Source organism: Lissotriton helveticus, chromosome 6 (genome assembly GCF_964261635.1).
Source record: "Lissotriton helveticus chromosome 6, aLisHel1.1, whole genome shotgun sequence".
NCBI classification, from domain to species: domain Eukaryota; kingdom Metazoa; phylum Chordata; class Amphibia; order Caudata; family Salamandridae; genus Lissotriton; species Lissotriton helveticus.
Window position 1 is genome coordinate 207,899,513 of NC_136067.1, and position 26,957 is coordinate 207,926,469.

At 46.0% G+C, this 26,957-nt stretch overlaps 1 protein-coding gene across 1 annotated transcript in view; it reads right to left on the reverse strand.

Moving 5' to 3' along the window:
• LOC144762427 (cytochrome P450 2K1-like) overlaps window positions 1-26,957 on the reverse strand; it is a 222,370-nt gene that overhangs the window by 152,829 nt on the left and 42,584 nt on the right. The window contains exon 2 of the mRNA XM_078647609.1: window positions 11,069-11,231. Coding sequence (XP_078503735.1) covers window positions 11,069-11,231 — 163 coding nt within the window. The remainder of the gene's footprint in view (window positions 1-11,068; window positions 11,232-26,957) is intronic.

Sequence of the window (26,957 nt, forward strand, 5' to 3'; positions counted from 1 at the left end):
AAGTCAACAATTAAGGGTCGTGTGCAGAAGTTGCAAGAAAGGAAAAATGGCGTTTAAATCTCAAATGTACCTATGCTAACTTAACACGATATAAGGATATATAGGAGCTATACAACACCCCCCCATGATCCGAGAACGGACTAAATAAGGTAACAGAAGTGCCATCACATGAGAGCAGAATCCATTTATAAACGAGCATGAATAAAGATTCAATTATAAAAATTAATGCTAAAAAAATAGCCCACAAATATAATGTGGCTCAAGCCAATAGGCAAGGAAAAATAAAATGTCTTGACCAAAAGTCAATAAAGTCAAGGAAATGCTATCAATCAGCATGTCAATTTGAGGCAGTGTCTAAGATAAGACCGTATATGAAAAGTAAGCTGCAACAGCCTCCAGGAGGAAGTCACTGTCCTCATCAGAAAACAGTTCAGCCATCCAATTTAAAAGATGAAAGGAACATACGTGATCTTCCAGCACCGGATCCTCTATAACCATCAGAGGACAGCTCGGTGGGTTCTCAAGAAAACTTAGTTCCAAGAAATTCTGCGCTGCCGACAACACATCCCAGGGACCCATTAGTCCATGTGCCACCGCCAAGGCCATAACCCTTTCGTCAGAACAAACCAACTCGTGAGCAATGATAGGACTCATCAGTTGATTAAAATCGACGTCAGAAGATGCTGGTCCGCAGAGACACAAATCAATGGCCCAAAGGAAATCACAGGTCAGACAGCGAAATACAGGCTGGACACAGGTGAAATAGGAGAACCGAAAAGATAATCCAAACGCCGTGCTTAGAGTCGCTAACGGCAGTGTGCCATAGTAATCAAGCATGCGGTTGCGAAACCGCGTCAGTAGTAGCTGTGCGTGGTCTTGCACATGAAGGGCATCCATATTTAAAAAGGCAGAAAACCACCAATGCGCCAGCCGCTAATGCAAGCAAAAACGGGAACCCTCCAAACAAGGATGAAAAAATAGAATGGAAGAAAGCAGGGATGACTCCAAAAATCTTCTCAAAGGAAGTCACGAGACCACCGCTAACAACTTTAAAAAAATGTGCTAGGCCCGTTGTGGAGGATGCGTTAAAGATAGAACGGACCATGGCTCCGAAATGCAAGGGCAAATCAGTGTTTAAAAGAGCCTGAACCTCCGTGCGGGTGTTAGCAATGTGAAGCACGAAAGTTTCACGGGCCGAGCTCAAGGCCACCTCTTTCTGGGACAATAGAGCTCTTATTCTAGCCATGCCGCTGAATTCTGCTCCCAAGGTCGGTATCTGTGGCCAAATGGAAGACTCCCTATGTTCACGTGTGGGAGGATAAAGAACATTTCTGCAGCAAATAACTCGCTCACTAACCGTTACTATGAAAGCTATACCTTTAAGTAAACCACAGCAGTTTTCATTATTGAGCATTAAATAACTACCATTCTCCAACAACTTAAACGTGGGGATGATAGCAGGAACTGGCGTGCCCTGTAAAACGCAAGCCATATTCGGTCGGTCCTTGTTACATGAACCGTGTAACTGTATGTGTCTGCACATTAAAGAATGATCTGGCGTCTCAGTACACTCATCCCCTGTTAGATAAACCTCTTGTTCATCCTTGAAACATCTGTATGTGTATGGGAGTGACCAGACCTCATGAAGAAAACCGCTACCTAAGGGTTCAAAACGACCTATTGGCACATATTTCATACAATTTGAAAACTTATATAAAGCAAACGGCAGCGTTATTAAACCGTGGATAAGCCACGTAGCAGCAGTGGTCTCTGCCACAGAAAAAGGTAAAGATTCCAATCTTTCAATATGGAGCATAGAAAAGGAAGCATCACGCATTGAAAGCAAGCGTTGTTTGTCTGTCAAATTAAACGGTGCAAATAAAGAGGAAACGTTCATGTATCCCCAGGGAACTTTACCCATTTTTAGAGTCTGTAGTGTCCATGCAAACTGCATGATTGAACGTAATTGATTTTGACCATGGTATAATACAGACACTTCATCATGCACAATTTCAACAACAGACGACACAATATTATCTAATGTGTAAATTCTAGAGGAAAGCACGTTAATGCTATTGTCAACCACTGCAAGCACTTTCTCAAGATTTGCCTGATCAATAGCCCTAAGGCGTGAAGCAGCCTCAATCTGTGAGAGTTTCCAAATTTCATTGTAAACACCATATAACCACCTTTTCGACCTGCCACTAGCTGGGCCCTTAATGAAATCATTCAAATCCACGTCAGCATTCAGTTTGGAAAGGTGATACTTAACCGCAGGTAAAGTTGAATGTTTCAGCCAAGCTTGACACAACTTGCCAACAGAGTAAGAGGTGACAGTATGACTCAAATCAAAACGGGGATCAGATCTAACAGCCTTAAAACCGTCAGTTATATTTAAAAATCTCTTTTGGCAAGAATCAGCACTACGGTGCCAAAGCAGCCAACCCTTGGGATTCATACTGGAAATGTTAAAGGAGGAATTCAGAAGCAGAGCCTGTATATCTCTAATGGACAATTTAGTAAAATTACTCCAATTCTCATATTCCTCCAACTCCGGGAAAGACGGGGTGTTTAACCTTTTAGATGTAGCCAATCCAAAGCACGTGGTCTGGGAAATGGTTTCATTTAAAAACCACATATGATTTGGGATGAGACATGCACGGTGCAAAGCTTCAGTGCCTTGTACCTGCCAGGCCCTTGAGCCCCAAACTGATTTAAGGTCTATGGTATCCTTCCATAACTCATACCCTCCAGTAACTAATTGATCCAGGAAGGCCTTTGAATATAACAATTTTGTATTTGTAAGTCGAACCTTGGACAGTGGCTGTTTGTGAAATTTAAAATAAAAGGACTCGGGATTGGACTGATTAAAGTCAGTGAAATAAGTATATTTTTTAAGAAACGTTTCTGAACTCCCTTGTGTTGGTGCTGGGCAATGTTCCCACTGAGTAAAATTAACCGCATCCCTTCGGGAAGATGTCTTGTGTAAGAAGTGATTGCCATAATGTTGGTAACAGAACAATTCACCATAATTAGCAGATTCTAAATATAAATCCTCAGCAGCAAAAGCAGCATAATATTTCAAATCAGAAAACAAACTTTCCACAGCATTAACATCCCAATCATCAGAACGAATGTTTTGTTTCACCACATCCCCCATATTAACTCTTAGTACATTAGGGACATTAACGACTTCCGTTGGACCATGTATCTGAAAACGAACTGCATCCCACGCGATTCCATCCAGAACAGGCCACGCTGTGATGTTAACCAAAGTCAAGTCTCTTTTTAATCTGTGTGTAGAATGTGAAGAGGAAAGTGGGGCCAAAGTTCCATTCAAATGAGTAATACAAGTTCTCTCCTCGACATAGTGTCCATTCATAATCCGAAAAAAATAAAACACAAAACCAATTGACATAAAAAGGTAAACTGAAAAAAGGACCAGCCAAATGTATATCCAAGGAGGTATCAAAAAATGTTTTTTAAACAGGCTAGCATATAATGCAATTTTAGAGGGTTTTTTCGAGGCAAGGGAAGCAGAGTCAAATGAAAATCTGGATTCCGTGGCTAAACGAGCTTGCAGGTCAGGCATGGACAAATCAGTGGGGTATGTATAGTCTGTCTCATCAAGGTTAGTTCCTGGTAAATTATTCAATAATGGACTGGAAACAGCAGGTAATTCGATGGCCACCTCAGGTTCATTATTAGAAGCAGTGGGCATAATTGAATTTCTCACAATGGAAGGACAGGAAACAGCCGGTGTCATGCTAAGAAGAATCGGCCACTCTGTGTATCTTGACATTGTCAATAGAAATAAACCTGTTTTCCTTACGACCTGGAAGTGGTGGTAAAATGACTGTTCTTGTGCCCTTCACTCCAAGCACTGGGACCGGAGCTCGATAGGAGGGACCAAACTCTTTCTTGTTGTCGATCTTCTCTCGAACCAGTTCTCCAACTTGGGGTAGCCAGCCAACTACCGGGATCTGCAACGCATCATCCGATGTGGAGGGCAAATGTTCCTTTGCAAGAGTGTCTCTCGTCTTTTGTAGATTCTGTAAAACATTGCAATGTTCATCTGCGTCAAAGGAAGTGGCGCGAACCACCGAGTCTAGACCGTCAAGGTCAGGGACGAACATCTTGATGCCAAAGAGCATTTCGTATGGGGTCCGCCCACCCAGAGACCTTCTAGGGAGATTATTAAGAGCACGCTGCACGCCATAGAGGTGAGCCAGCCAATTTCTGCCAGTGCCTATAACTCGGGCTGTCAAAGATTGCTTTAAATCACGGTTCATTCGTTCAACTACACTATTACCCTCGGGTCTGTAGGGTGACGAAAACTTGACTTGGACCCCCATCGAAGTCATGGCATCCTTATACGCCTTAGAGGCGAAAGCCGGACCCTGATCCGAATGGAAGGTACCACAGGCAAAAATCCCTATAAAGATACGCAAATCTCTGATGACAGTCCGGGAATCAGCGCTGCGATGTGGCCATACCCACACAAAGCGTGTGCATGAGTCAACTGCTACTAAGATGTATTTATACGCAGTATCAGATGAAAATGGACCGCAGTGATCTAAATAAACACAGCCTAGTGGTTTATTAGAAATGTACAACTGAGTCTGAGGCGGACGCGTAGCAGTTGAAGGTTTAATCTGCTGGCATATGTCACAAAGAAGGACATAATCACGCGTCTGTTTGTACAGTCCCCGCCACCAGAAACGTTGTTGTAGTTGCGTTACAGTGGCTGAGACGCCCGCATGCGCAGACGCCACACCTTCATGAGCCGCTGTAATCAAGTCTGTTCTGCGATCCTAGTTGGGAATCAGCCGTTCCCCAACATCAGGAATTGTCACAAAAGGAACCTTTTCGGGACTTAAGTGGTATTTATACTTCGAAGGGAATCCCGAAGGATGTTTACTTCCCTTCTCAGAGGCAGCAATCGCTGCCAAGATGTCGCTATCAATCTTGGTTTTAGACCTAGTAACTGCTGCAACTAAGTATGTAGATACTGCTGATTTCGCTGCTTCATCAGCAAGCGAGTTGCCAACAGCGTGAACTCCCACGCGCTGATGACCGAGAGTATGAATCACATAAACGAGTGGCAACATAGCCTTAAGCTCTGCCACTCGAACCCAGATCATTTTATGTTTTATTGTGCTACCCTTGGAATCATGAAAATCATTTTGAATCCAAAAGAACAAGTTTTCATTGTAAGACTGGACACAGTAGTAAGAATCACTTACAATTAGAGTAGTAACACTTGGATCTGCGTACTCCAAAGCTAGTAAGAGAGCACGAAGCTCTGCCAATTGTGCGGTGCAATCGCCCAGGGGCAACGTGTGTACCTCCCTGGAAATGAACTCATCATTCAACATAGCACCGACCACAATGGCGCATGCGGAAACGTAGGCATGTTTAGAGCCATGCGCAACCTGCGCCGACCCATCAGTGTAAATGATGCAATGGAAGTCCTCCAAAGGTCGCATCGCCAGAGGAGCAGGGTGAACGAATTCATACTGCAAGAACTCCTGCGACCGTAAGGAAGCGTCAAAAATAAACATGACATCCGTGGATGACAATGACGCAGCCCACTGAATCCACCGAGGGTGCAAAGCCTTTGAATTTGGTACACTGGCTTTCGTGACTGCCTCCAAATGAGGACAGGGTGTTACCACTAGCATGCGTTTCCCCTGTGACAGAGCTCGTTCCTTTAGAATAGCCATCTGTACAGCAGTTAAAACCTTTTCTATGGTGGGAAACCGCATCTCAGCCGAGGTGTACAAGTGTGACTTGTAAGCAATAGGTACTGTGTCACCTTCATTAAAAGTGAGGTAGGTGAAACCCACCGTCCCAGGAATTATTCTTATTACCAGGTTGGTGTGGTTATCACGAGTCAGTAAATATTTAGAAGCAAGCAGATCAGCCTGCAAGGATTGCAAAATGGCTGAATGCTCAGGCAGCCAGCATGATTTTGAGAAAGTTGGTTGTATCAAAGCATACAAAGGCTTGATACGCTGGGCATATTCCGGAATGTAAGTTCTGCCGAAATTCAAAAAGCCCAGTAAAGATTGTAATTTTTTCAGTGTTGTTGGAGCGCGCAATTGTGCGCACTTCTCTAAGAAGTGAGGAGCTAAACCTCTACCTTCATTGTTGAGCTCATAGCCCAAAAACAACACTGTGTGTTCAGCAATGTGCGATTTTGCAAAGTTAAATTTGTAACCCATGTCTGCGAAGTTGCAAACAACAGAATTTACACGACACAGATGCTCCCAAATATCGTCGTCTGTGAGATATATGTCATCCACATACGAAAAAGCATCAGGGTCGAGTGCCTCCAGAATAGAGACAATTCGAGCGGTAAATACACCAGGACTATTCTTGTAGCCCATTGGAAGACGCCGGAATTGCTTTTGGACTCCAGCGCTTGTAAAACTGGTCCATTGGGAGCTAAAGCTGTCCAATCTGTGGGCATAAAAACCATTGGATATGTCAAGCGTTGTCTTGAAACGCTTACGCACGAGACTATCCACTAGGGCAGAGCCGTGGGTATTCTGTACTGCACAGTTACGGCAATGCGAGTTCAAATGCCGGTAATCCAAAACCAAACGATATGATCCGTCAGGTTTATTCACAGTAAAAAGGGGATTATTCATCGGTGACACACACGTTTCAATAACTCCCTGATATTCCAATTGTTCAAGGATTTCCGCGACGGAAGATTTTGCTTCACGCCGAATGGGATATTGAGGTTGAGGCTGCGGCTGAGACCGCAACGGAATTTCGTGGCAAGGCGACAATTTATCCCAACCACATTGGTTACGGTACAGAGCCGGCGCGAGAGCCCGAGCCCACTCTTCTGCAAAATGCTGCGCATGCTCTTTCGAGACAGTGTTCGCGAAACTGGGTAGGATTACCTCCTCCCCTCGCGGCGCCGCGAGCACAAAAGGCGGGGGCCAGTCAGCCTCCGAAAGTAAAATATCATATGTAGAAGACAGATTCTCCCAAAATACACCTTTAACGGTACGCTGTATGTCACCTTCAATTAACAGGACAATTTCATATAGTCTTTCAGGGGGAGCAAGTCTCGTATCCGCTGTTTCTATCACAACGTAGACATCAGTCGCTGTCACCCTCAGTAGTGGACGCAGCGCCTCTCTGACTATGGTTATCTCCGCCGCGCTGTCCAGCAAGGTCAGAGCCCACGTCAGATTCCGAAGCCGCGTTCTCACTATCTGTGGCATATCGATGCGCTGTTAAGGCTGCGACTTTCTTTTTCGCAAACTGCGGACGCCTAGGCGTAGAATCCTCCTGCTTCACTGCGCCGTCCGTCTGGCGGGACTGACCACGTCCTTGTTGGCCACCACGTCCACGTCCACCCCCTCCTCCTCCACCGGTTTTCGGGGCCGATGTGTCCTGAAAGGAACGAGGAGAGCGTTGATCAGAACCCTGAAAACGATCAGGTGATTTAATCATCGCGCGGTCGCGCAAATCATAAACTTTTTCGGATGGCGCAGGAGCTTGTATTGCAGGAAAAGTACTCTGAGTCTGCATTGTCTGCTTCCCCTGTGTCTGTTTTTTAGGCCAATTCGATTTCTTGGACTTGGGCTGGGCATCTGTCACTGCAGATTGTCCCTGAGGTTGTTTTTTATCCTTCACTGGAAAATATTTCAGACCTCTACTTGTGCGGCCAATAGTTTTATAAGCGGCCACTACAATCTTTGCTAACTGGCGGGGTTTGTCGGCATCGGGCAGAGCAGCCAAAGCATTCGACACCTGAAAGTTAACTGCATCTCCTTTAACATTGGAGAGAATGAGATCACTTACAATCTCAAAAGAACCACACAGGCGCATACCCAATTCAACCGCTGCCTCTGGACCGTGATCATTCTGAACACGTCTAACGATTTCAGGCAGGGCAGTCATAGACGGGGTGCCGAAGCACCTTGTATAAACTGCCGCAAATGTTTTTCCCCAACTGTCACAGTCAGCAAGTTCAGGAGTAATATCCTTCGGTAGAGTAATCGTCAACATTCTATGTTTATCAGCAGGAGTAGAATTCGGAAAAACCGCCTCCAGTTGATCAAACTTCTCTGCTAGCCAGAATGGGAAGTCATCGTTGTCAACAGGACGCGCACCAAAAACCGAATTTACCATCACTGGATTGAGACGCATTCCGCCTCGTTCCATGGGAGCGGCCGCACCCCCCTGGGGACCACCAGGAAGATGTCGACCGATGTATTGCACTAAAGCACGAATCACGGAAATGGAAACTACATGTAGCCTGCGAATTTCTGCCAGGGTACAAGCCCCGTGATTCGGGTGCGGGGTAAAGCCACCCAACGCAGGCCAATTAGTACCTGGAATTGAGAGTGGACCTAACCTCGCACGGGACAAAGAGTGGGGGAGGGCGCCATCAAACCAAACTCGATGCTGCCAATGATCAATAGGTATTTCCAATGCCCTGTATGGCGTATATTCAGCCGGGACATCCGAGGCGGTGTAGGAGTGGAACAAACCAGAATTAGCGTCCACAGCCGGAAACGTAACCCAAGAGTAAAACAACTCGTAAGGAAACGCCGGATCTGCACTTACCACGAAAATCACAGCCATCCCATCTACTGGGACCTGGTACGCCTGAAGATGGTTGCGTACCGCTACGCGACTATGCTGTGCAATAGCCACTGCTGCCGCCATCACAGATTTGGAAACAAGAAAACACAAAGAATACTTTGTAGCACAACTGGGTAGTAATTCAAAGAAACCGTTTAAGTAAGAATCAAGCTTGAATAAAGACCTATTTCAAAAAATAGGTAGGTTTCACCAACACCCCGTTTTCCGGAAACGGATGTGAAGGGGTTAAGGCATGAATGATAAACTACTCGAGTGTCATGATATAAGACCACCGAAACCGTTGGGCGCCATGTTGCAGGGTTTCTGTACTCACACAGAACTGTGCACAGAGGAGTGGAACCTCGGCAAATTAGGATGTCCCAAAACTTACCTTAGCAACCAACTCACCCCTTACCGAGCTAGCTACAGTGTCTCATTGGACATATCAAACACCCAATGTTTAGACAAACCAGAACATGAACTTACAGTACCTCAGGGTACGTGGGACTCATGAACACTCTTTCGTTATATTATCATTACAAACCAGAACATGGAGTAAAGAAGACACATGTGCATTTGAAATGTTTATTTACTAATGCCGTCTTCTCAGGCGCAGTATCTTTGATAATACAAGTATACTTATTATCAGTAGCAAAATTATCAGCATAGTTACTAAGACATAAAAAGCGAATGGTGACAGCATGTTAACATGCTGTAATGAATAAGAGTTAACAACACTTATATCTCACCCTCCCTAACACATATATTATATTATTATCTAAGAAGGTCTCTTTGGGTTGTTTTAGGGCGGGCCCATACCTTAGTGTCCTAGCATGAAGGAATCACATCAGCATACACCAGCTCTCTCTGCATGTGCACCGCATCAAGTGTGTTAACAATTCTCGTGCAAAGCAATATCAATCCCGCCTCAAGCCCAAGTTGGCAAAGGCTGCACTTGTGTTATGACTATGAAGGCGTGGAGATCAGACCTCATAACAATTACATATCGTGTTGCTCCTGAAACTTCAGCACTCTCCGTGCAGACATGTTTTATTAAACAAGACTGATATCAGAGCAATAACATATTATTCTCACATACACCACGGCAAACCACTAGGTTGAAAGCTAAGTCAACAATTAAGGGTCGTGTGCAGAAGTTGCAAGAAAGGAAAAATGGCGTTTAAATCTCAAATGTACCTATGCTAACTTAACACGATATAAGGATATATAGGAGCTATACAACACTGGCACTCGCTACCATGGCAGCAGAAGTCACCCCAAGAAAACAGGAAGTGTTCAGCATCTGATGAAAGAGGCCGACCTCATTTCCATCTCAGAATAATTGAAATAGAGAGTAAAGGCATGAGGCTCAAAGAGGCCTCTCTGAACAGCCAGGCCCACCCCTCCCCGCCCTCTCCCAAACACTCCCATATCTGGAGATTTTACAGCTGCGCTGTAAATTCAATTCCTTTCTAAAACTACGATCATTTAATTATCAATGGCGGTGTTTGAAATAAAAGGAATCAAAAATATATACTCTCTCCACAGTTCACCGTTAGCAGCACGCTTGGTGTTCTCGACATAGCGAAAGTTTATATTTGACATTGTTTTTGCACAGGGCAGTCTTGACAAGTGACTCGGCTTCTAGGCGCTGTTCCGAGGCTGGCGAGTTCCAGGCTTTTTTGTATTGTGGATCATTCCAGAAGAAAGTGCAGATAGTGTTGGGGAGTAGGAAGGACAGAGGAGGGAAGGAATAAAAGAGAAGAAGAGAGCACAAAAAAAACTGGAGAGAGTTTGCGAGTCCAGAAAGAAAAGGAGGCTGGGGAAGGGTATACAAAGCGATGGAGAGAGGATAAAAAACAAACAAGCACTGACTAGATGCTTGACCTAAAAAGAAATAAACAGAGCTCGCAGCGAATTAAAACACCAGCACTCCTGAGGAGGGATGGTAAATGAAGAAAAAGTCCTTAAATTGGTAATAAATCGAGGGATTGTGGGGAGGAGTAAACAGAAGAAGAGGCATGACAAATGCATGCCACGGACAAATGGGGAGAGAGAATGGGAAAGCGACAATGGAGGAAGCAAATTGCATGCCGAAAGGTTGGCAGAAGCCCTGAAAGAAGATGCAACAGGTCTCTTTTCGAGACAGTGCATGTACACAATCTAGAGTCCAGACGCAAAAATGGTCAACAATTTTTTTTCTGAAAATTTGGTGTGGATTGGTCAAGATGAGCCAAATATGTGGCTCGTTGCATGGTTGTTACGGAGTTGTTACTGTTTCAGTGTATACATAAATAATCTATTAAAGTCAACCCTCTGATTCTGAAATCTGCTGCTCTGTTCACATTCTGCTTGCATTCATTCAATTCTCATCTCATCAGTGCAAGTACAGTTCAATGAATGCAGCACCCACAGAACGTCCTGTGTTTCAAAACCAAGCAGAAATCTAACTTACCATTTCCTTTTGAAGTCTCTTGGAAAAGTGGAATATGGGCTCTCTCTGAAAACTCTTCCGCATGGTTTACCAGAGCATCTCTCACAGTCTCATAGCCTGCCAGCACCACTGTCTTCTGAAGTCCAATATGTACGCTGAACACTGAGCCATACTCCTTGGAGAGCTGTAGGGAAGAAACACAAAATTGAAACTCTTCCACTCTTCCAAAACATTCTACCAGAGGGCTCACATCAACTGGCTTCCATGAGGCCTTCCTTTTATAGATCTCACTTCTTCCGCTTCATTTCTTGGTTTCAGTTGTTGTCTGCCAGGAGGCATATGAAAGGATAAAAGTGAATACATTCTGTAGTTGTCACTGATAGCGACCTCTAGAGACCAAAGTGTAATATGACTTACATGAGTGCCTATGACCTTCCCCTCTTACTGCTCCACCCCTGCGAGGCAGCCCTCCTTTGTAATTAGGCCGAGGCAAACTAAATTGTGTTGAATGCAAATCCCTTTAATTTTAACATAATTCGAGATTCGGCAAACAAACAAACCTTTTGGCAATTACAAATTAAAACAAGCATTGGCATAGCCAATAGGTCTCGCCTTTGGGACCTTATAAGTGTTTAGCCATGCCACACTTGATGTTGTTGCACCAAGGATATTGTGCTAGATAAATAAACACTTATATGGTCCCAAAGGCGAGACCTATTGGCTATGCCAATGCTTTAGATTTAAGTCCGGAACGATCTAGCACTTTACCTGCCTTTCTGACAAGGCAAAGGTAGAGGATAGCTCATTGCCCCCTTGCCCTTAAAATGTTATGGCATAGCAATCTGTTGCATTTTACCTTCTTTTTGCAGCTTTTATCGCAAATTTTCCAGCTCAGTCTTAAATTCACATTGAAAAAGCTAGCCTTTCAGAAATGCAGTGAGGATTTAATCTATCTTCAAATGCTAAATAGCCCGGATATTGGTTATAATGTGTGTTGTTTTTTTAACATGGCCATCCATTGCAGAAAGTCTTTGGAGGAGAGCTAGGGCGGCAGGCCTGATGTTTGCTGAGTTAATGTATTTTATTTGTAGTCCTCCATGTATAAATAGATGGACTTCAGCTGGTTTTTAATGGTTTCCAATATGTACATAATGTAGATGTTATATGCTGGATTATCTGTTATTTATGACAACAGTTTTTAAAGCTATAATGTACTGCTGTTTTATCATGTACTTTTATGATCATTTTCTAAAGAGCGCATAAAGATTTTGAACTGAACTGGCGGAATTGATGCAGAGTGCCAAAGCGTGACTTTCACTATCTCAATTTTATGCCTACAATGTAGGTGACCCAAATAAGCCTGAATGTCCATTTTAACTATAAATGCAGTATTTATAACAGGTAGATGCATTGCCTTGCAAAATAAATATGTACTTAAATGTTTTTATATAATTTTCCTTACATTCTGCAAAAACGAAATCTCCCTTTCAAACAGTTTTAAACATGGGACCTGTAAAATAAATGCCTCTATTGTATCAAAATAAAAGTTTAGCGAAAGACTAAAATGAAACAGTACAGTGGAAAAATGTTATGTCCTGCAGACAGCTCCAGACCAAACTACCTGAGTCCCAATTTGTGCCCAGGTGTATCCGACCTGCCTGGGTGGGTGTATGATTGTATTGTAAAAATTGGCGCTGTAGTTCTGCATAAGAGCTCTATGGCGAAGCTAACGTAGGTTTAACAGATTTCGTTAGAAAGTGGGACTTGCTCGACATGTGAGTTGCTTTTTCAGGACAGTTTAACATAGTTTGATGCAGGTTAACATGGCAGAATCGTGTTTGAGAATTATACCAACATGAAAATGAATTAGGGGTCCACAGCCTGATTCATCAAGCTGATTTGCGCTCGCAAAGGGCCAGATTCTGAGAATCTGGCCCTTTGCGAGTGCGATTTTTAGGTTTCGACCTGGCGAGGGGCAAAGCCCCTCCCAGATCGAAAACTATTGTCTACAGTAGGGATGTTCGGACCGCCTCTGTTTCCAATTGGCTAGCTCCATAAATGGAGACTAGCCATTGGGAGACAGAGGCTGTCAATCGCGCTTTCTCTTGAAAACGCGATTCGAGGGCGTTTCTGGTGCTTTTTTTAAGCCCCGCCCCTTTGTCCCGGGCCGCGCTGCGATTGGCTGCCGGCCCGGGACACCCCCGTGACGTCATTCCCGGGCCGCGCTGTGATTGGCTGCCGGCCGGGACACCCCCGTGACGTCAGCCAATCACAGCGCGGCCCGGGACCTGACTTGTTAGGTTTTGCCTCGGCAATGCGTACGAAGTACGCATGCGCCAGCAAAATCTAATGTTTTCCTCTGTGGAGGGGGGTTGTTTTTGTGTCATTTCATGCCGACCACGAGCCCAGGTGAGTGCTTGTCTTACTTAGCTAGTGCAGTCATGGCTAAAAATGAGCTGGTGCAGAAAGCCAAACTGGCAGAACAGGCCGAGAGATACGATGACATGGCACAGAACATGAAGAAGGTAACGGAGGAATTTACATCCCGCTCCCGCACGTTTTCGCTCTTCATGTATTTTTTCTGTCTGCTTTTGTTTACATCCCGCTCCCGCCCCCTCCACCGCCAACGGAGGAAGCCTTCCCGACCCCCCTCCCGCTGTCCCCCCCCCACCGCCAACGGAGGAAGCCTTCCCCCCCCCCGCTCGGTAGTTATGCGCTTGTTCACTAGTAGATGCTTCTTACACTGTCCGCTGGTGCCACTTAAAGCACTGATCACTGGTACATGCTTCTAGTGCTTAATTTGAGCCTGTGTGGGCACCAACAATTAATTCTCCTCATTAGACTTTTTCCGAGAGCAAGAGAAGGAAACGAACACAAAACAGAAAGACGGGGGAAGAGAAAGACGGAAACCCCGCCATAAACGGAGAAAGCAGGAACCTGTAAAACTGAGATAAGGGGGCAGGGAGTGACTGGCAGCGAATTAAAGAGGGCAGCGGTGGATTTAAGGCTCCGCACCCTTGGTATTCGACAGGCTGACATTTTATAGCGCCAAACACATGTGTCTGAGCAGCGCTTTAGTCCCCAGCACTTGTTATTTCACAAACGAAGCGCTGCGGGCTTCTCCCTCTGCCCTCAGCGGCTCTCCTTCCTCAGAGTGCCTCTGCCTGCCAGCCCCACTCTTTCCACACTGCCCGCCAGTGCCAGCTTCTCCCTGACGGTGCCACATCAAACCGCCAACTGTACCCAGCAAACTCCTCAGGCTGGTTGTGGAAGCGGAGAATAAGCTTCGGGACAATCCAGGGTCTTCTCTGCTCGGACTAAACACACCCCGCTGCTGGACGCTGTGTCCCTTCTTCTCCTCTCCTCTCGCTTCCTCTCACCCTCCCCCCTCCTTTCGCCCTCTTCTCTTTTCCTCTCCTTCCCTCTTCCTCTCCTACCCTCCTCTTTTTGCCCTCTCCTCCCCTCCTCCTTTCACCCTCCTCCTTTCGCCCTCTTTCCCTCTTTCTTTCGTCCTCATTTTCCCTCTTCCTTTTGCCCTCTCATCCTCCTTTCGTCCCTCCCCGCCCCTCTTCCTTTCGCCCTCTTCCCCTCCTCCTTTCACCCTCTTTCTTGCGCCCTCTCCTCCCCTCCTTTCGCCCACTTTCCCTCCTCCTTTTGCCCGCTCCTTCTCTCTTCCTTTGGCCCTCTCCTCCTTTCGTCCCTCCCCTCTTCCTTTCATCCTCTCCTCCCCTCTTCCTTTCGTCCCACCTTCCTTCTTCCTTTCACCCTCTCTTCCACTCCTCCTTTCACCCTCTCTTCCCCTCCTCCTTTCACCCTCTCCTCCTTTTCCTTTCACCCTCTCCTCCTCCTTTCGTCCCTCCTTCCCTTGGTCTCCTCCAGCTGCATTTCGCTCCTGTTCATCCCATGACCTGCTCTCTTTTCCCAAATTTCTATTTTTATGCTCTGACATGCGTGCTTTTATGGTTTTCCTTTAAGTGTTGACCTTTTTTATTACCCAGACTTTAAAGGCTTTTGGATCTCCGTCTGCAAGGCCTGCGGCGAGCGCATCGAACGAGGGGACACCCTGCCGGCGCTTTACTGCTTTCCGTGTACAGTGTACACACGGGGGCCTCACCCGCCCCCCCTTCGCCTCCAATACAACCAATCTGCTACCCGCTTCTAAGCAGAAGCAGGCTAGAGGCATGTGTCAGACCCTAGGTACTGGAAAGGCACTTCGTAAATTCAAATCCTAGCTGCCCTCTGACGTAAGCCCTTGGACGGGTCATTTCTACATCTGGATTTTGGCAGCTCAGATGTCAAACAGGCCTGCACCTATCCTTCTGCTTTCCCTCTTCCTTTCGTCCTCATTTTCCCTCTTCCTTTTGCCCTCTCCTCCTCCTTTCGTCCCTCCCCGCCCCTCTTCCTTTCGCCCTCTTCCCCTCCTCCTTTCACCCTCTTTCTTGCGCCCTCTCCTCCCCTCCTTTCGCCCACTTTCCCTCCTCCTTTTGCCCGCTCCTTCTCTCTTCCTTTAGCCCTCTCCTCCTTTCGTCCCTCCCCTCTTCCTTTCGTCCCACCTTCCTTCTTCCTTTCACCCTCTCTTCCACTCCTCCTTTCACCCTCTCTTCCCCTCCTCCTTTCACCCTCTCCTCCTTCTCCTTTCACCCTCTCCTCCTCCTTTCGTCCCTCCTTCCCTTGCTCTCCTCCAGCTGCATTTCGCTCCTGTTCATCCCATGACCTGCTCTCGTTTCCCAAATTTCTATTTTTATGCTCTGACATGCGTGCTTTTATGGTTTTCCTTTAAGTGTTGACCTTTTTTTAGGTTTTGACTGGCCATGCGCTTTGCGCATGTGCCAAAAAAACCTCTTGAGTTGTGTGTGTGGGTCGGGATACGCCCCCTCCTCCGATTGGCTAGCTCCATAAATGGAGGCTAGCCATTGGACGAGGGGCCTGTCCGTCAATGCCGGACCAGATTCGGGGGCGTTCCCGAGATTCTTTGGCTTTTGCCGACGTCACGCGACGTCAGCCAAAAGCCGGGAACGCCCCCGAATCTGTCCCGGCATTGAGCCGGCACCCGCCTTCCGATGCAGCATTTTCATTGTTACTATAAGCTTGTTTATTTTATACGTTTTAGCGTTGTGGACATTAAAAAGGACTGAAATGATGTACATATATGTGAATATCCGTTTTAGAGTTAGGTCCTTTGCTGGATGTGTTTTATTTCATGGGAGTAAAGTATACCGAATTCACGCTGGTTTCTCTTTATTTTAATGAGGCGAAAACAGACTAATTTGTGCGGTGATAAATGTCCCAGCGGCGAGCATGCTACTTTTTTTTATTTAATGACAGCCTCATTAGATGAAGTTATTTATTTAGAGCTTCCCATGTGTTACCTATTATAGGGCACCGACCCCCACTGTGAAACCACTAACTTTCCACTTTCCGACCAGAAAAGTGCACCCGGGATCACAGCATCGCCTAATTGTGCACTTCCCGCGGCAGCGAAAGGCCACGAGGCAGCAATATTGTGCTACTGAACACTGCCTGACCCGCTGGGCATTGACAAACATTGCATGCGTATTAACACGAGGAATAAAAAGGTCTGCTTACTACAGAACAAAGGGAATATTTCAAGTAGATAAACTTCCAAATAAGGTAGGAATCGTAAGCTGATAGTTAAAAAACATGTTTATGCTGTCGCACTTTGAAACTTCCTGCTCACCTTTTAATAAAATTTCGTAACGAACATCAGGCAAACAAAGGAACCGAGAGTGGATTTTAAGGCGTGCAGATTCAGAGTCAGAGTGCAGATTCAGAGTCAGAGTGCAGATTCAGAGTCAGAGTGCAGATTCAGAGTGCGAGTGCAGAGTGCAGAGTGCGAGTGCAGAGTGCAGAGTGCGAGTGCAGAGTGCAGACTGATAGTGCAGACTGATAGTGCATACTGATAGTGCAGACTGATAGTGCATACTGATAGTGCAGACTGATAGTGCAGACTGATAGTGCAGACTGAGAGTGCAGACTGAGAGTGCAGACTGAGAGTGCAGATTGAGAGTGCAGAGTGCAGATTGAGAGTGCAGAGTGCAGATTGAGAGTGCAGAGTGCAGATTGAGAGTGCAGATTGAGAGTGCAGATTGAGAGTGCAGATTGAGAGTGCAGATTGAGAGTGCAGAGTGCAGATTCAGAGTGCAGATTCAGAGTGTAGAGTGCAGATGCAGAGTGTAGAGTGCAGATGCAGAGTGCAGAGTGCAGATTCAGAGTGCAGATTCAGAGTGCAGATTCAGAGTGCAGATTCAGAGTGCAGATTCAGAGTGCAGAGTGCAGATTCAGAGTGCAGAGTGCAGATTGAGAGTGCAGATTGAGAGTGCAGATTGAGAGTGCAGATTGAGAGTGCAGATTGAGAGTGTAGAGTGCAGATTGAGAGTGCAGATTGAGAGTGTAGAGTGCAGATTGAGAGTGCAGATTGAGAGTGCAGATTGAGAGTGTAGAGTGCAGATTGAGAGTGCAGATTGAGAGTGTAGAGTGCAGATTGAGAGTGCAGATTGAGAGTGCAGATTGAGAGTGTAGAGTGCAGATTCAGAGTGCAGATTCAGAGTGCAGATTCAGAGTGCAGATTCAGAGTGGAGATTCAGAGTGCAGAGTGGAGATTCAGAGTGCAGATTCAGAGTGCAGATTCAGAGTGCAGATTCAGAGTGCAGATTCAGAGTGCAGATTCAGAGTGGAGATTCAGAGTGGAGATTCAGAGTGGAGATTCAGAGTGGAGATTCAGAGTGGACATTCAGAGTGGAGATTCAGAGTGGAGATTCAGAGTGGAGATTCAGAGTGCAGATTCAGAGTGCAGATTCAGAGTGCAGATTCAGAGTGGAGATTCAGAGTGGAGATTCAGAGTGGAGATTCAGAGTGGAGATTCAGAGTGGAGATTCAGAGTGCAGATTCAGAGTGCAGAGTGGAGATTCAGAGTGGAGATTCAGAGTGGAGATTCAGAGTGCAGAGTGCAGATTCAGAGTGGAGATTCAGAGTGCAGAGTGCAGATTGAGAGTGCAGATTGAGAGTGCAGATTGAGAGTGCAGACTGAGAGTGCAGATTGAGAGTGCAGAGTGCAGATTGAGAGTGCAGAGTGCAGATTGAGAGTGCAGAGTGCAGATTGAGAGTGCAGAGTGCAGATTGAGAGTGCAGATTGAGAGTGCATACTGATAGTGCAGACTGATAGTGCAGACTGATAGTGCAGACTGAGAGTGCAGACTGAGAGTGCAGACTGAGAGTGCAGATTGAGAGTGCAGAGTGCAGATTGAGAGTGCAGAGTGCAGATTGAGAGTGCAGAGTGCAGATTGAGAGTGCAGATTGAGAGTGCAGATTGAGAGTGCAGATTGAGAGTGCAGATTGAGAGTGCAGATTGAGAGTGCAGAGTGCAGATTCAGAGTGCAGATTCAGAGTGTAGAGTGCAGATGCAGAGTGTAGAGTGCAGATGCAGAGTGCAGAGTGCAGATTCAGAGTGCAGATTCAGAGTGCAGATTCAGAGTGCAGATTCAGAGTGCAGATTCAGAGTGCAGAGTGCAGATTGAGAGTGCAGAGTGCAGATTGAGAGTGCAGATTGAGAGTGCAGATTGAGAGTGCAGATTGAGAGTGCAGATTGAGAGTGTAGAGTGCAGATTGAGAGTGCAGATTGAGAGTGTAGAGTGCAGATTGAGAGTGCAGATTGAGAGTGCAGATTGAGAGTGTAGAGTGCAGATTGAGAGTGCAGATTGAGAGTGCAGATTGAGAGTGTAGAGTGCAGATTGAGAGTGCAGATTGAGAGTGCAGATTGAGAGTGTAGAGTGCAGATTCAGAGTGCAGATTCAGAGTGCAGATTCAGAGTGCAGATTCAGAGTGGAGATTCAGAGTGCAGAGTGGAGATTCAGAGTGCAGATTCAGAGTGCAGATTCAGAGTGCAGATTCAGAGTGCAGATTCAGAGTGCAGATTCAGAGTGGAGATTCAGAGTGGAGATTCAGAGTGGAGATTCAGAGTGGAGATTCAGAGTGGACATTCAGAGTGGAGATTCAGAGTGGAGATTCAGAGTGGAGATTCAGAGTGCAGATTCAGAGTGCAGATTCAGAGTGCAGATTCAGAGTGGAGATTCAGAGTGGAGATTCAGAGTGGAGATTCAGAGTGGAGATTCAGAGTGGAGATTCAGAGTGCAGATTCAGAGTGCAGAGTGGAGATTCAGAGTGGAGATTCAGAGTGGAGATTCAGAGTGCAGAGTGCAGATTCAGAGTGGAGATTCAGAGTGCAGAGTGCAGATTGAGAGTGCAGATTGAGAGTGCAGATTGAGAGTGCAGACTGAGAGTGCAGATTGAGAGTGCAGAGTGCAGATTGAGAGTGCAGAGTGCAGATTGAGAGTGCAGAGTGCAGATTGAGAGTGCAGAGTGCAGATTGAGAGTGCAGATTGAGAGTGCAGACTGATAGTGCATACTGATAGTGCAGACTGATAGTGCAGACTGAGAGTGCAGACTGAGAGTGCAGACTGAGAGTGCAGATTGAGAGTGCAGAGTGCAGATTGAGAGTGCAGAGTGCAGATTGAGAGTGCAGAGTGCAGATTGAGAGTGCAGATTGAGAGTGCAGATTGAGAGTGCAGATTGAGAGTGCAGAGTGCAGATTCAGAGTGCAGATTCAGAGTGTAGAGTGCAGATGCAGAGTGTAGAGTGCAGATGCAGAGTGCAGAGTGCAGATTCAGAGTGCAGATTCAGAGTGCAGATTCAGAGTGCAGATTCAGAGTGCAGATTCAGAGTGCAGAGTGCAGATTGAGAGTGCAGAGTGCAGATTGAGAGTGCAGATTGAGAGTGCAGATTGAGAGTGCAGATTGAGAGTGCAGATTGAGAGTGTAGAGTGCAGATTGAGAGTGCAGATTGAGAGTGTAGAGTGCAGATTGAGAGTGCAGATTGAGAGTGCAGATTGAGAGTGTAGAGTGCAGATTGAGAGTGCAGATTGAGAGTGCAGATTGAGAGTGTAGAGTGCAGATTGAGAGTGCAGATTGAGAGTGCAGATTGAGAGTGTAGAGTGCAGATTCAGAGTGCAGATTCAGAGTGCAGATTCAGAGTGCAGATTCAGAGTGGAGATTCAGAGTGCAGAGTGGAGATTCAGAGTGCAGATTCAGAGTGCAGATTCAGAGTGCAGATTCAGAGTGCAGATTCAGAGTGCAGATTCAGAGTGGAGATTCAGAGTGGAGATTCAGAGTGGAGATTCAGAGTGGAGATTCAGAGTGGACATTCAGAGTGGAGATTCAGAGTGGAGATTCAGAGTGGAGATTCAGAGTGCAGATTCAGAGTGCAGATTCAGAGTGCAGATTCAGAGTGGAGATTCAGAGTGGAGATTCAGAGTGGAGATTCAGAGTGGAGATTCAGAGTGGAGATTCAGAGTGCAGAGTGGAGATTCAGAGTGGAGATTCAGAGTGGAGATTCAGAGTGCAGAGTGCAGATTCAGAGTGGAGATTCAGAGTGCAGAGTGCAGATTGAGAGTGCAGATTGAGAGTGCAGATTGAGAGTGCAGATTGAGAGTGCAGAGTGCAGATTCAGAGTGCAGATTCAGAGTGTAGAGTGCAGATGCAGAGTGTAGAGTGCAGATGCAGAGTGCAGAGTGCAGATTCAGAGTGCAGATTCAGAGTGCAGATTCAGAGTGCAGATTCAGAGTGCAGATTCAGAGTGCAGAGTGCAGATTGAGAGTGCAGAGTGCAGATTGAGAGTGCAGATTGAGAGTGCAGATTGAGAGTGCAGATTGAGAGTGCAGATTGAGAGTGTAGAGTGCAGATTGAGAGTGCAGATTGAGAGTGTAGAGTGCAGATTGAGAGTGCAGATTGAGAGTGCAGATTGAGAGTGTAGAGTGCAGATTGAGAGTGCAGATTGAGAGTGCAGATTGAGAGTGTAGAGTGCAGATTGAGAGTGCAGATTGAGAGTGCAGATTGAGAGTGTAGAGTGCAGATTCAGAGTGCAGATTCAGAGTGCAGATTCAGAGTGCAGATTCAGAGTGGAGATTCAGAGTGCAGAGTGGAGATTCAGAGTGCAGATTCAGAGTGCAGATTCAGAGTGCAGATTCAGAGTGCAGATTCAGAGTGCAGATTCAGAGTGCAGATTCAGAGTGCAGATTCAGAGTGGAGATTCAGAGTGGAGATTCAGAGTGGAGATTCAGAGTGGAGATTCAGAGTGGACATTCAGAGTGGAGATTCAGAGTGGAGATTCAGAGTGCAGATTCAGAGTGCAGATTCAGAGTGCAGATTCAGAGTGCAGATTCAGAGTGGAGATTCAGAGTGGAGATTCAGAGTGGAGATTCAGAGTGGAGATTCAGAGTGGAGATTCAGAGTGCAGATTCAGAGTGCAGAGTGGAGATTCAGAGTGGAGATTCAGAGTGGAGATTCAGAGTGCAGAGTGCAGATTCAGAGTGGAGATTCAGAGTGCAGAGTGCAGATTCAGAGTGCAGATTCAGAGTGCAGATTCAGAGTGCAGAGTGCAGAGTGCAGATTCAGAGTGCAGATTCAGAGTGCAGATTCAGAGTGGAGATTCAGAGTGGAGATTCAGAGTGGAGATTCAGAGTGGAGATTCAGAGTGGAGATTCAGAGTGGAGATTCAGAGTGGAGATTCAGAGTGGAGATTCAGAGTGCAGATTCAGAGTGCAGAGTGGAGATTCAGAGTGGAGATTCAGAGTGAAGAGTGCAGATTCAGAGTGCAGAGTGCAGATTCAGAGTGCAGAGTGCAGATTCAGAGTGCAGATTCAGAGTGCAGATTCAGAGTGGAGATTCAGAGTGGAGATTCAGAGTGGAGATTCAGAGTGGAGATTCAGAGTGGAGATTCAGAGTGGAGATTCAGAGTGCAGAGTGGAGATTCAGAGTGGAGATTCAGAGTGCAGATTCAGAGTGCAGATTCAGAGTGCAGATTCAGAGTGCAGATTCAGAGTGCAGATTCAGAGTGCAGATTCAGAGTGGAGATTCAGAGTGGAGATTCAGAGTGCAGATTCAGAGTGCAGATTCAGAGTGGAGATTCAGAGTGGAGATTCAGAGTGGAGATTCAGAGTGGAGATTCAGAGTGGAGATTCAGAGTGGAGATTCAGAGTGGAGAGTGGAGATTCAGAGTGGAGAGTGGAGATTCAGAGTGCAGATTCAGAGTGCAGATTCAGAGTGCAGATTCAGAGTGCAGATTCAGAGTGCAGATTCAGAGTGCAGATGCAGAGTGCAGATGCAGAGTGCAGATGCAGAGTGCAGATGCAGAGTGCAGATTCAGAGTGCAGATTCAGAGTGCAGAGTGCAGAGTGCAGATTCAGAGTGCAGAGTGCAGATTCAGAGTGCAGAGTGCAGATTCAGAGTGCAGATTCAGAGTGCAGAGTGCAGATTCAGAGTGCAGAGTGCAGATTCAGAGTGCAGAGTGCAGATTCAGAGTGCAGAGTGCAGATTCAGAGTGCAGATTCAGAGTGCAGAGTGGAGATTCAGAGTGCAGAGTGGAGATTCAGAGTGCAGATTCAGAGTGCAGATTCAGAGTGCAGATTCAGAGTGTAGAGTGCAGATTCAGAGTGCAGATTCAGAGTGTAGAGTGCAGATTCAGAGTGTAGAGTGCAGATTCAGAGTGTAGAGTGCAGATTCAGAGTGTAGAGTGCAGATTCAGAGTGTAGAGTGCAGATTCAGAGTGCAGAGTGCAGAGTGCAGATTCAGAGTGCAGATTCAGAGTGTAGAGTGCAGATTCAGAGTGTAGAGTGCAGATTCAGAGTGCAGATGCAGAGTGCAGAGTGCAGATTCAGAGTGCAGATTCAGAGTGCAGAGTGCAGATTCAGAGTGCAGAGTGCAGATTCAGAGTGCAGATTCAGAGTGCAGATTCAGAGTGCAGATTCAGAGTGCAGATTCAGAGTGCAGATTCAGAGTGGAGATTCAGAGTGCAGATTCAGAGTGCAGATTCAGAGTGCAGATTCAGATTCAGAGTGCAGATTCAGAGTGCAGAGTGCAGATTCAGAGTGCAGATTCAGAGTGCAGAGTGCAGATTCAGAGTGCAGAGTGCAGATTCAGAGTGCAGAGTGCAGATTCAGAGTGCAGAGTGCAGATTCAGAGTGCAGATTCAGAGTGCAGATTCAGAGTGCAGATTCAGAGTGCAGATTCAGAGTGCAGATTCAGAGTGCAGAGTGCAGATTCAGAGTGCAGATTCAGAGTGCAGAGTGCCGATTCAGAGTGCAGAGTGCAGATTCAGAGTGCAGAGTGCAGATTCAGAGTGCAGAGTGCAGATTCAGAGTGCAGAGTGCAGATTCAGAGTGCAGATTCAGAGTGCAGATTCAGAGTGCAGATTCAGAGTGCAGATTCAAGATTCAGAGTGCAGATTCAGAGTGCAGATTCAAGATTCAGAGTGCAGATTCAGAGTGCAGATTCAGAGTGCAGAGTGCAGATTCAGAGTGCAGAGTGCAGATTCAGAGTGCAGATTCAGAGTGCAGAGTGGAGATTCCGAGTGCAGATTCAGAGTGCAGAGTGGAGATTCAGAGTGCAGATTCAGAGTGCAGAGTGGAGATTCAGAGTGCAGATTCAGAGTGCAGAGTGCAGATTCAGAGTGCAGATTCAGAGTGCAGAGTGCAGATTCAGAGTGCAGATTCAGAGTGCAGAGTGGAGATTCAGAGTGCAGATTCAGTTCAGAGTGCAGAGTGGAGATTCAGAGTGCAGATTCAGAGTGCAGAGTGGAGATTCAGAGTGCAGATTCAGAGTGCAGAGTGGAGATTCAGAGTTCAGAGTGCAGAGTGCAGATTCAGAGTGCAGATTCAGAGTGTAGAGTGCAGATTCAGAGTGCAGAGTGCAGATTCAGAGTGCAGATTCAAGATTCAGAGTGCAGATTCAGAGTGCAGAGTGCAGATGCAGAGTGCAGATTCAGAGTGCAGATTCAGAGTGCAGATTCAGAGTGCAGATTCAGAGTGCAGATTCAGAGTGCAGATTCAGATTCAGAGTGCAGATTCAGAGTGCAGAGTGCAGATTCAGAGTGCAGAGTGCAGATTCAGAGTGCAGATTCAGAGTGCAGATTCAGAGTGCAGATTCAGAGTGCAGATTCAGAGTGCAGATTCAAGATTCAGAGTGCAGATTCAGAGTGCAGATTCAGAGTGCAGATTCAGAGTGCAGATTCAGAGTGCAGATTCAGAGTGCAGATTCAGAGTGCAGAGTGGAGATTCAGAGTGCAGATTCAGAGTGCAGAGTGGAGATTCAGAGTGCAGATTCAGAGTGCAGAGTGCAGATTCAGAGTGCAGATTCAGAGTGCAGAGTGGAGATTCAGAGTGCAGATTCAGAGTGCAGAGTGGAGATTCAGAGTGCAGATTCAGAGTGCAGAGTGGAGATTCAGAGTGCAGAGTGCAGAGTGCAGATTCAGAGTGCAGATTCAGAGTGTAGAGTGCAGATTCAGAGTGCAGAGTGCAGATTCAGAGTGCAGATTCAAGATTCAGAGTGCAGATTCAGAGTGCAGAGTGCAGATTCAGAGTGCAGAGTGCAGATTCAGAGTGCAGATTCAGAGTGCAGAGTGCAGATTCAGAGTGCAGATTCAGAGTGCAGATTCAGCCCTGTGTGTGGTGAGGAGGGCCCCTCAGTGTTTCACATGCTTCTACGGAGGTTTAGGGACCTTGTTGCTTCACTGCTGATTGGGCTCTGAGACGACCATCCTGCCTAGTTACCTGTTGTGAATGGGTATAAACAATAAACGTCCGATTATGGTGCCGGTTGGACCTATCCCCCCCTCAAGAACACAAAGAACCTACTGACATTTTCTACCTGAAATAGACCATCTAATTTGGAAAGACCACCCTGTGTCCTTCCTGATTTTATTTTCACCCAGTCACTAATCTCAAACTTATACTCCTTTCTCTCCATGCTCACATTTGTCCCCTTGCCTCCTACACCATTTCAACCTTTCAGCCATGCATGGACCAATTTAGTACCAGGTAAGCATCACACATCTATTGAAATGGGGGTCGCAGTGTGTAGGGCTTGCAGTGTGTGGGGGGGGTCGCAGTGTGTGGGGGGGCTCTGTGTGGGTGTGTGTGGAGGGCTCCGTGTGGGTGTGTGTGTGGGGGGGCTTTGTGTGGCTGTGTGTGTGGGGGGCTCTGTGTGGGTGTGTGTGTGGGGGGCTCTGTGTGTGTGTGTGGGGGGGCTCTGTGTGTGTGTGGGGGGCTCTCTGTGGGTGTTTGTGTGTGTCATTTGCGAGAGATAAAGCTAGTTGCATTGTAAATGACAATGCCATTTATTTATGTTTTAAAAAAACACATAAATAAAAATAATGTCAAGAGCAATGCCAATAGCTCTAACTTTAACAAAGGCAAAACCATTGCATTGTAAATGCTTGTTATTACCCAGACTTTAAAGGCTTTTGGATCTCCGTCTGCAAGGCCTGCGGCGAGCGCATCGCACGAGGGGACACCCTGCCTGGCAGTCGCTGACTAATACAAAGTGTATGGGTGGGAAATTATGGGCCTCGTACATTAAGGAAAGACAAGTTCGGTATGTTAAAATAAATGGTTTACAGTGTGCAAAAAAGTATGGATTCCTTCAGAAAAAGTGACAGGAATAACTAACATACGAATCGAGTTACACTCATTTCCCTAAAATGTATCCATCTGAAAGTACCATGCCTCCATAGACGACTTTAGGTCACCCTATATGGAAATCTGTATGTCTGAGAGTGAATATGTGACTGTGTGTGAGGGACAGGTGTCTAATGAATGGACGTGTGACCATGTGTGTGTGATTGATAGTTTAATGACAGGTGGGCATGAGATTGCTGGTGTTTGCTGTATGTGTATGTGTGAGAGTTAACATGCAGCAATGTGTGTGTATGGTTGCATGTGCGACGAATGGGTGTGTAGCTTCATGTGTGTGTTTGACAGTGTTGCCACGAGTCAACGTGATGTTAATTGTGTGACATTTGCAGTTTCTGTTGCCTGCTGTTGGTGGACCTGAGTAGCGCTTGGAGATTAGAACTTGCCCTTGATCTATGTTTTATTTATACCATCTACTTGCAGAATAATAGATCCACTTCCTTGTCTCCGTCAGGAGAATTTATTCAAAATCAATAAGAGAAAATAAATGTATATTTTAAATGTAAAACTCAAGTAAGTAAGCTTCATTCATCAAGGGCAAAGGCGTACTGCAGTCCTGACATCCCACTCCGGCTATCAGCCTCTTCACAAATCCTCTTCCTGTCTTTCTTGTTAGATCCCTCTTTCTGCCACTCACTCCTTTGCACTTTTCCCTGCACCCTCTCGTCTGTTTATCTTCCATCACTTTTCCTATTAATCCTTTGCAACACTCCCTCTGTTCTTTATATCACTATTACATCTATTTCTTGTCTCTAATTTCCTCAAACTCATTATCTTTTGCTACTCCTAAATGTATGCTCCCCAGCACACTACCCCTTTCTTTCGCCCTCTCTCTTTCATCTATTTCTAAAGTCACATTTATATTACTTTGTCCTATTTACTGTTTTTCATATCCCCATATCCCTTTTTTCTATATTAACCTTTCCACAAGCTTTCTATTTCTACTGCTCACTTTTACTTGCAATAGAGAAATATTACTGAACTAAATATGTATATTCTGTTAATATCTCATATCAGCATGAAGGAGGGGTTAGAGAGCCTGACAGCATTTTCATTTAATGGTTTATGAGTTTACATCATCGTCTACGTAGCCTTTCAGGAGCTAATATTCACATCTATAACAATCATCTGGATTTTTTGCGCCTTAGAAGGAATCCGCAGCATCTCTGTCACACAGCTCATTTAAGAGTATAGGGTCTGGACCAGCCTTATGTCCTCAAGCAGTTTCCCATTTTCTGTTCTCTGTGCCTCACCCAAAAGCGTTTATCTACTTGGAAGGTGGTCTGGTTTGGTTGATCAGTGTTGCCAGACCAGTTGTTCATTTGCAGGCAGGTCCTTGATTTCCAAAGAAAGTCGAGTATGCTTCATAAG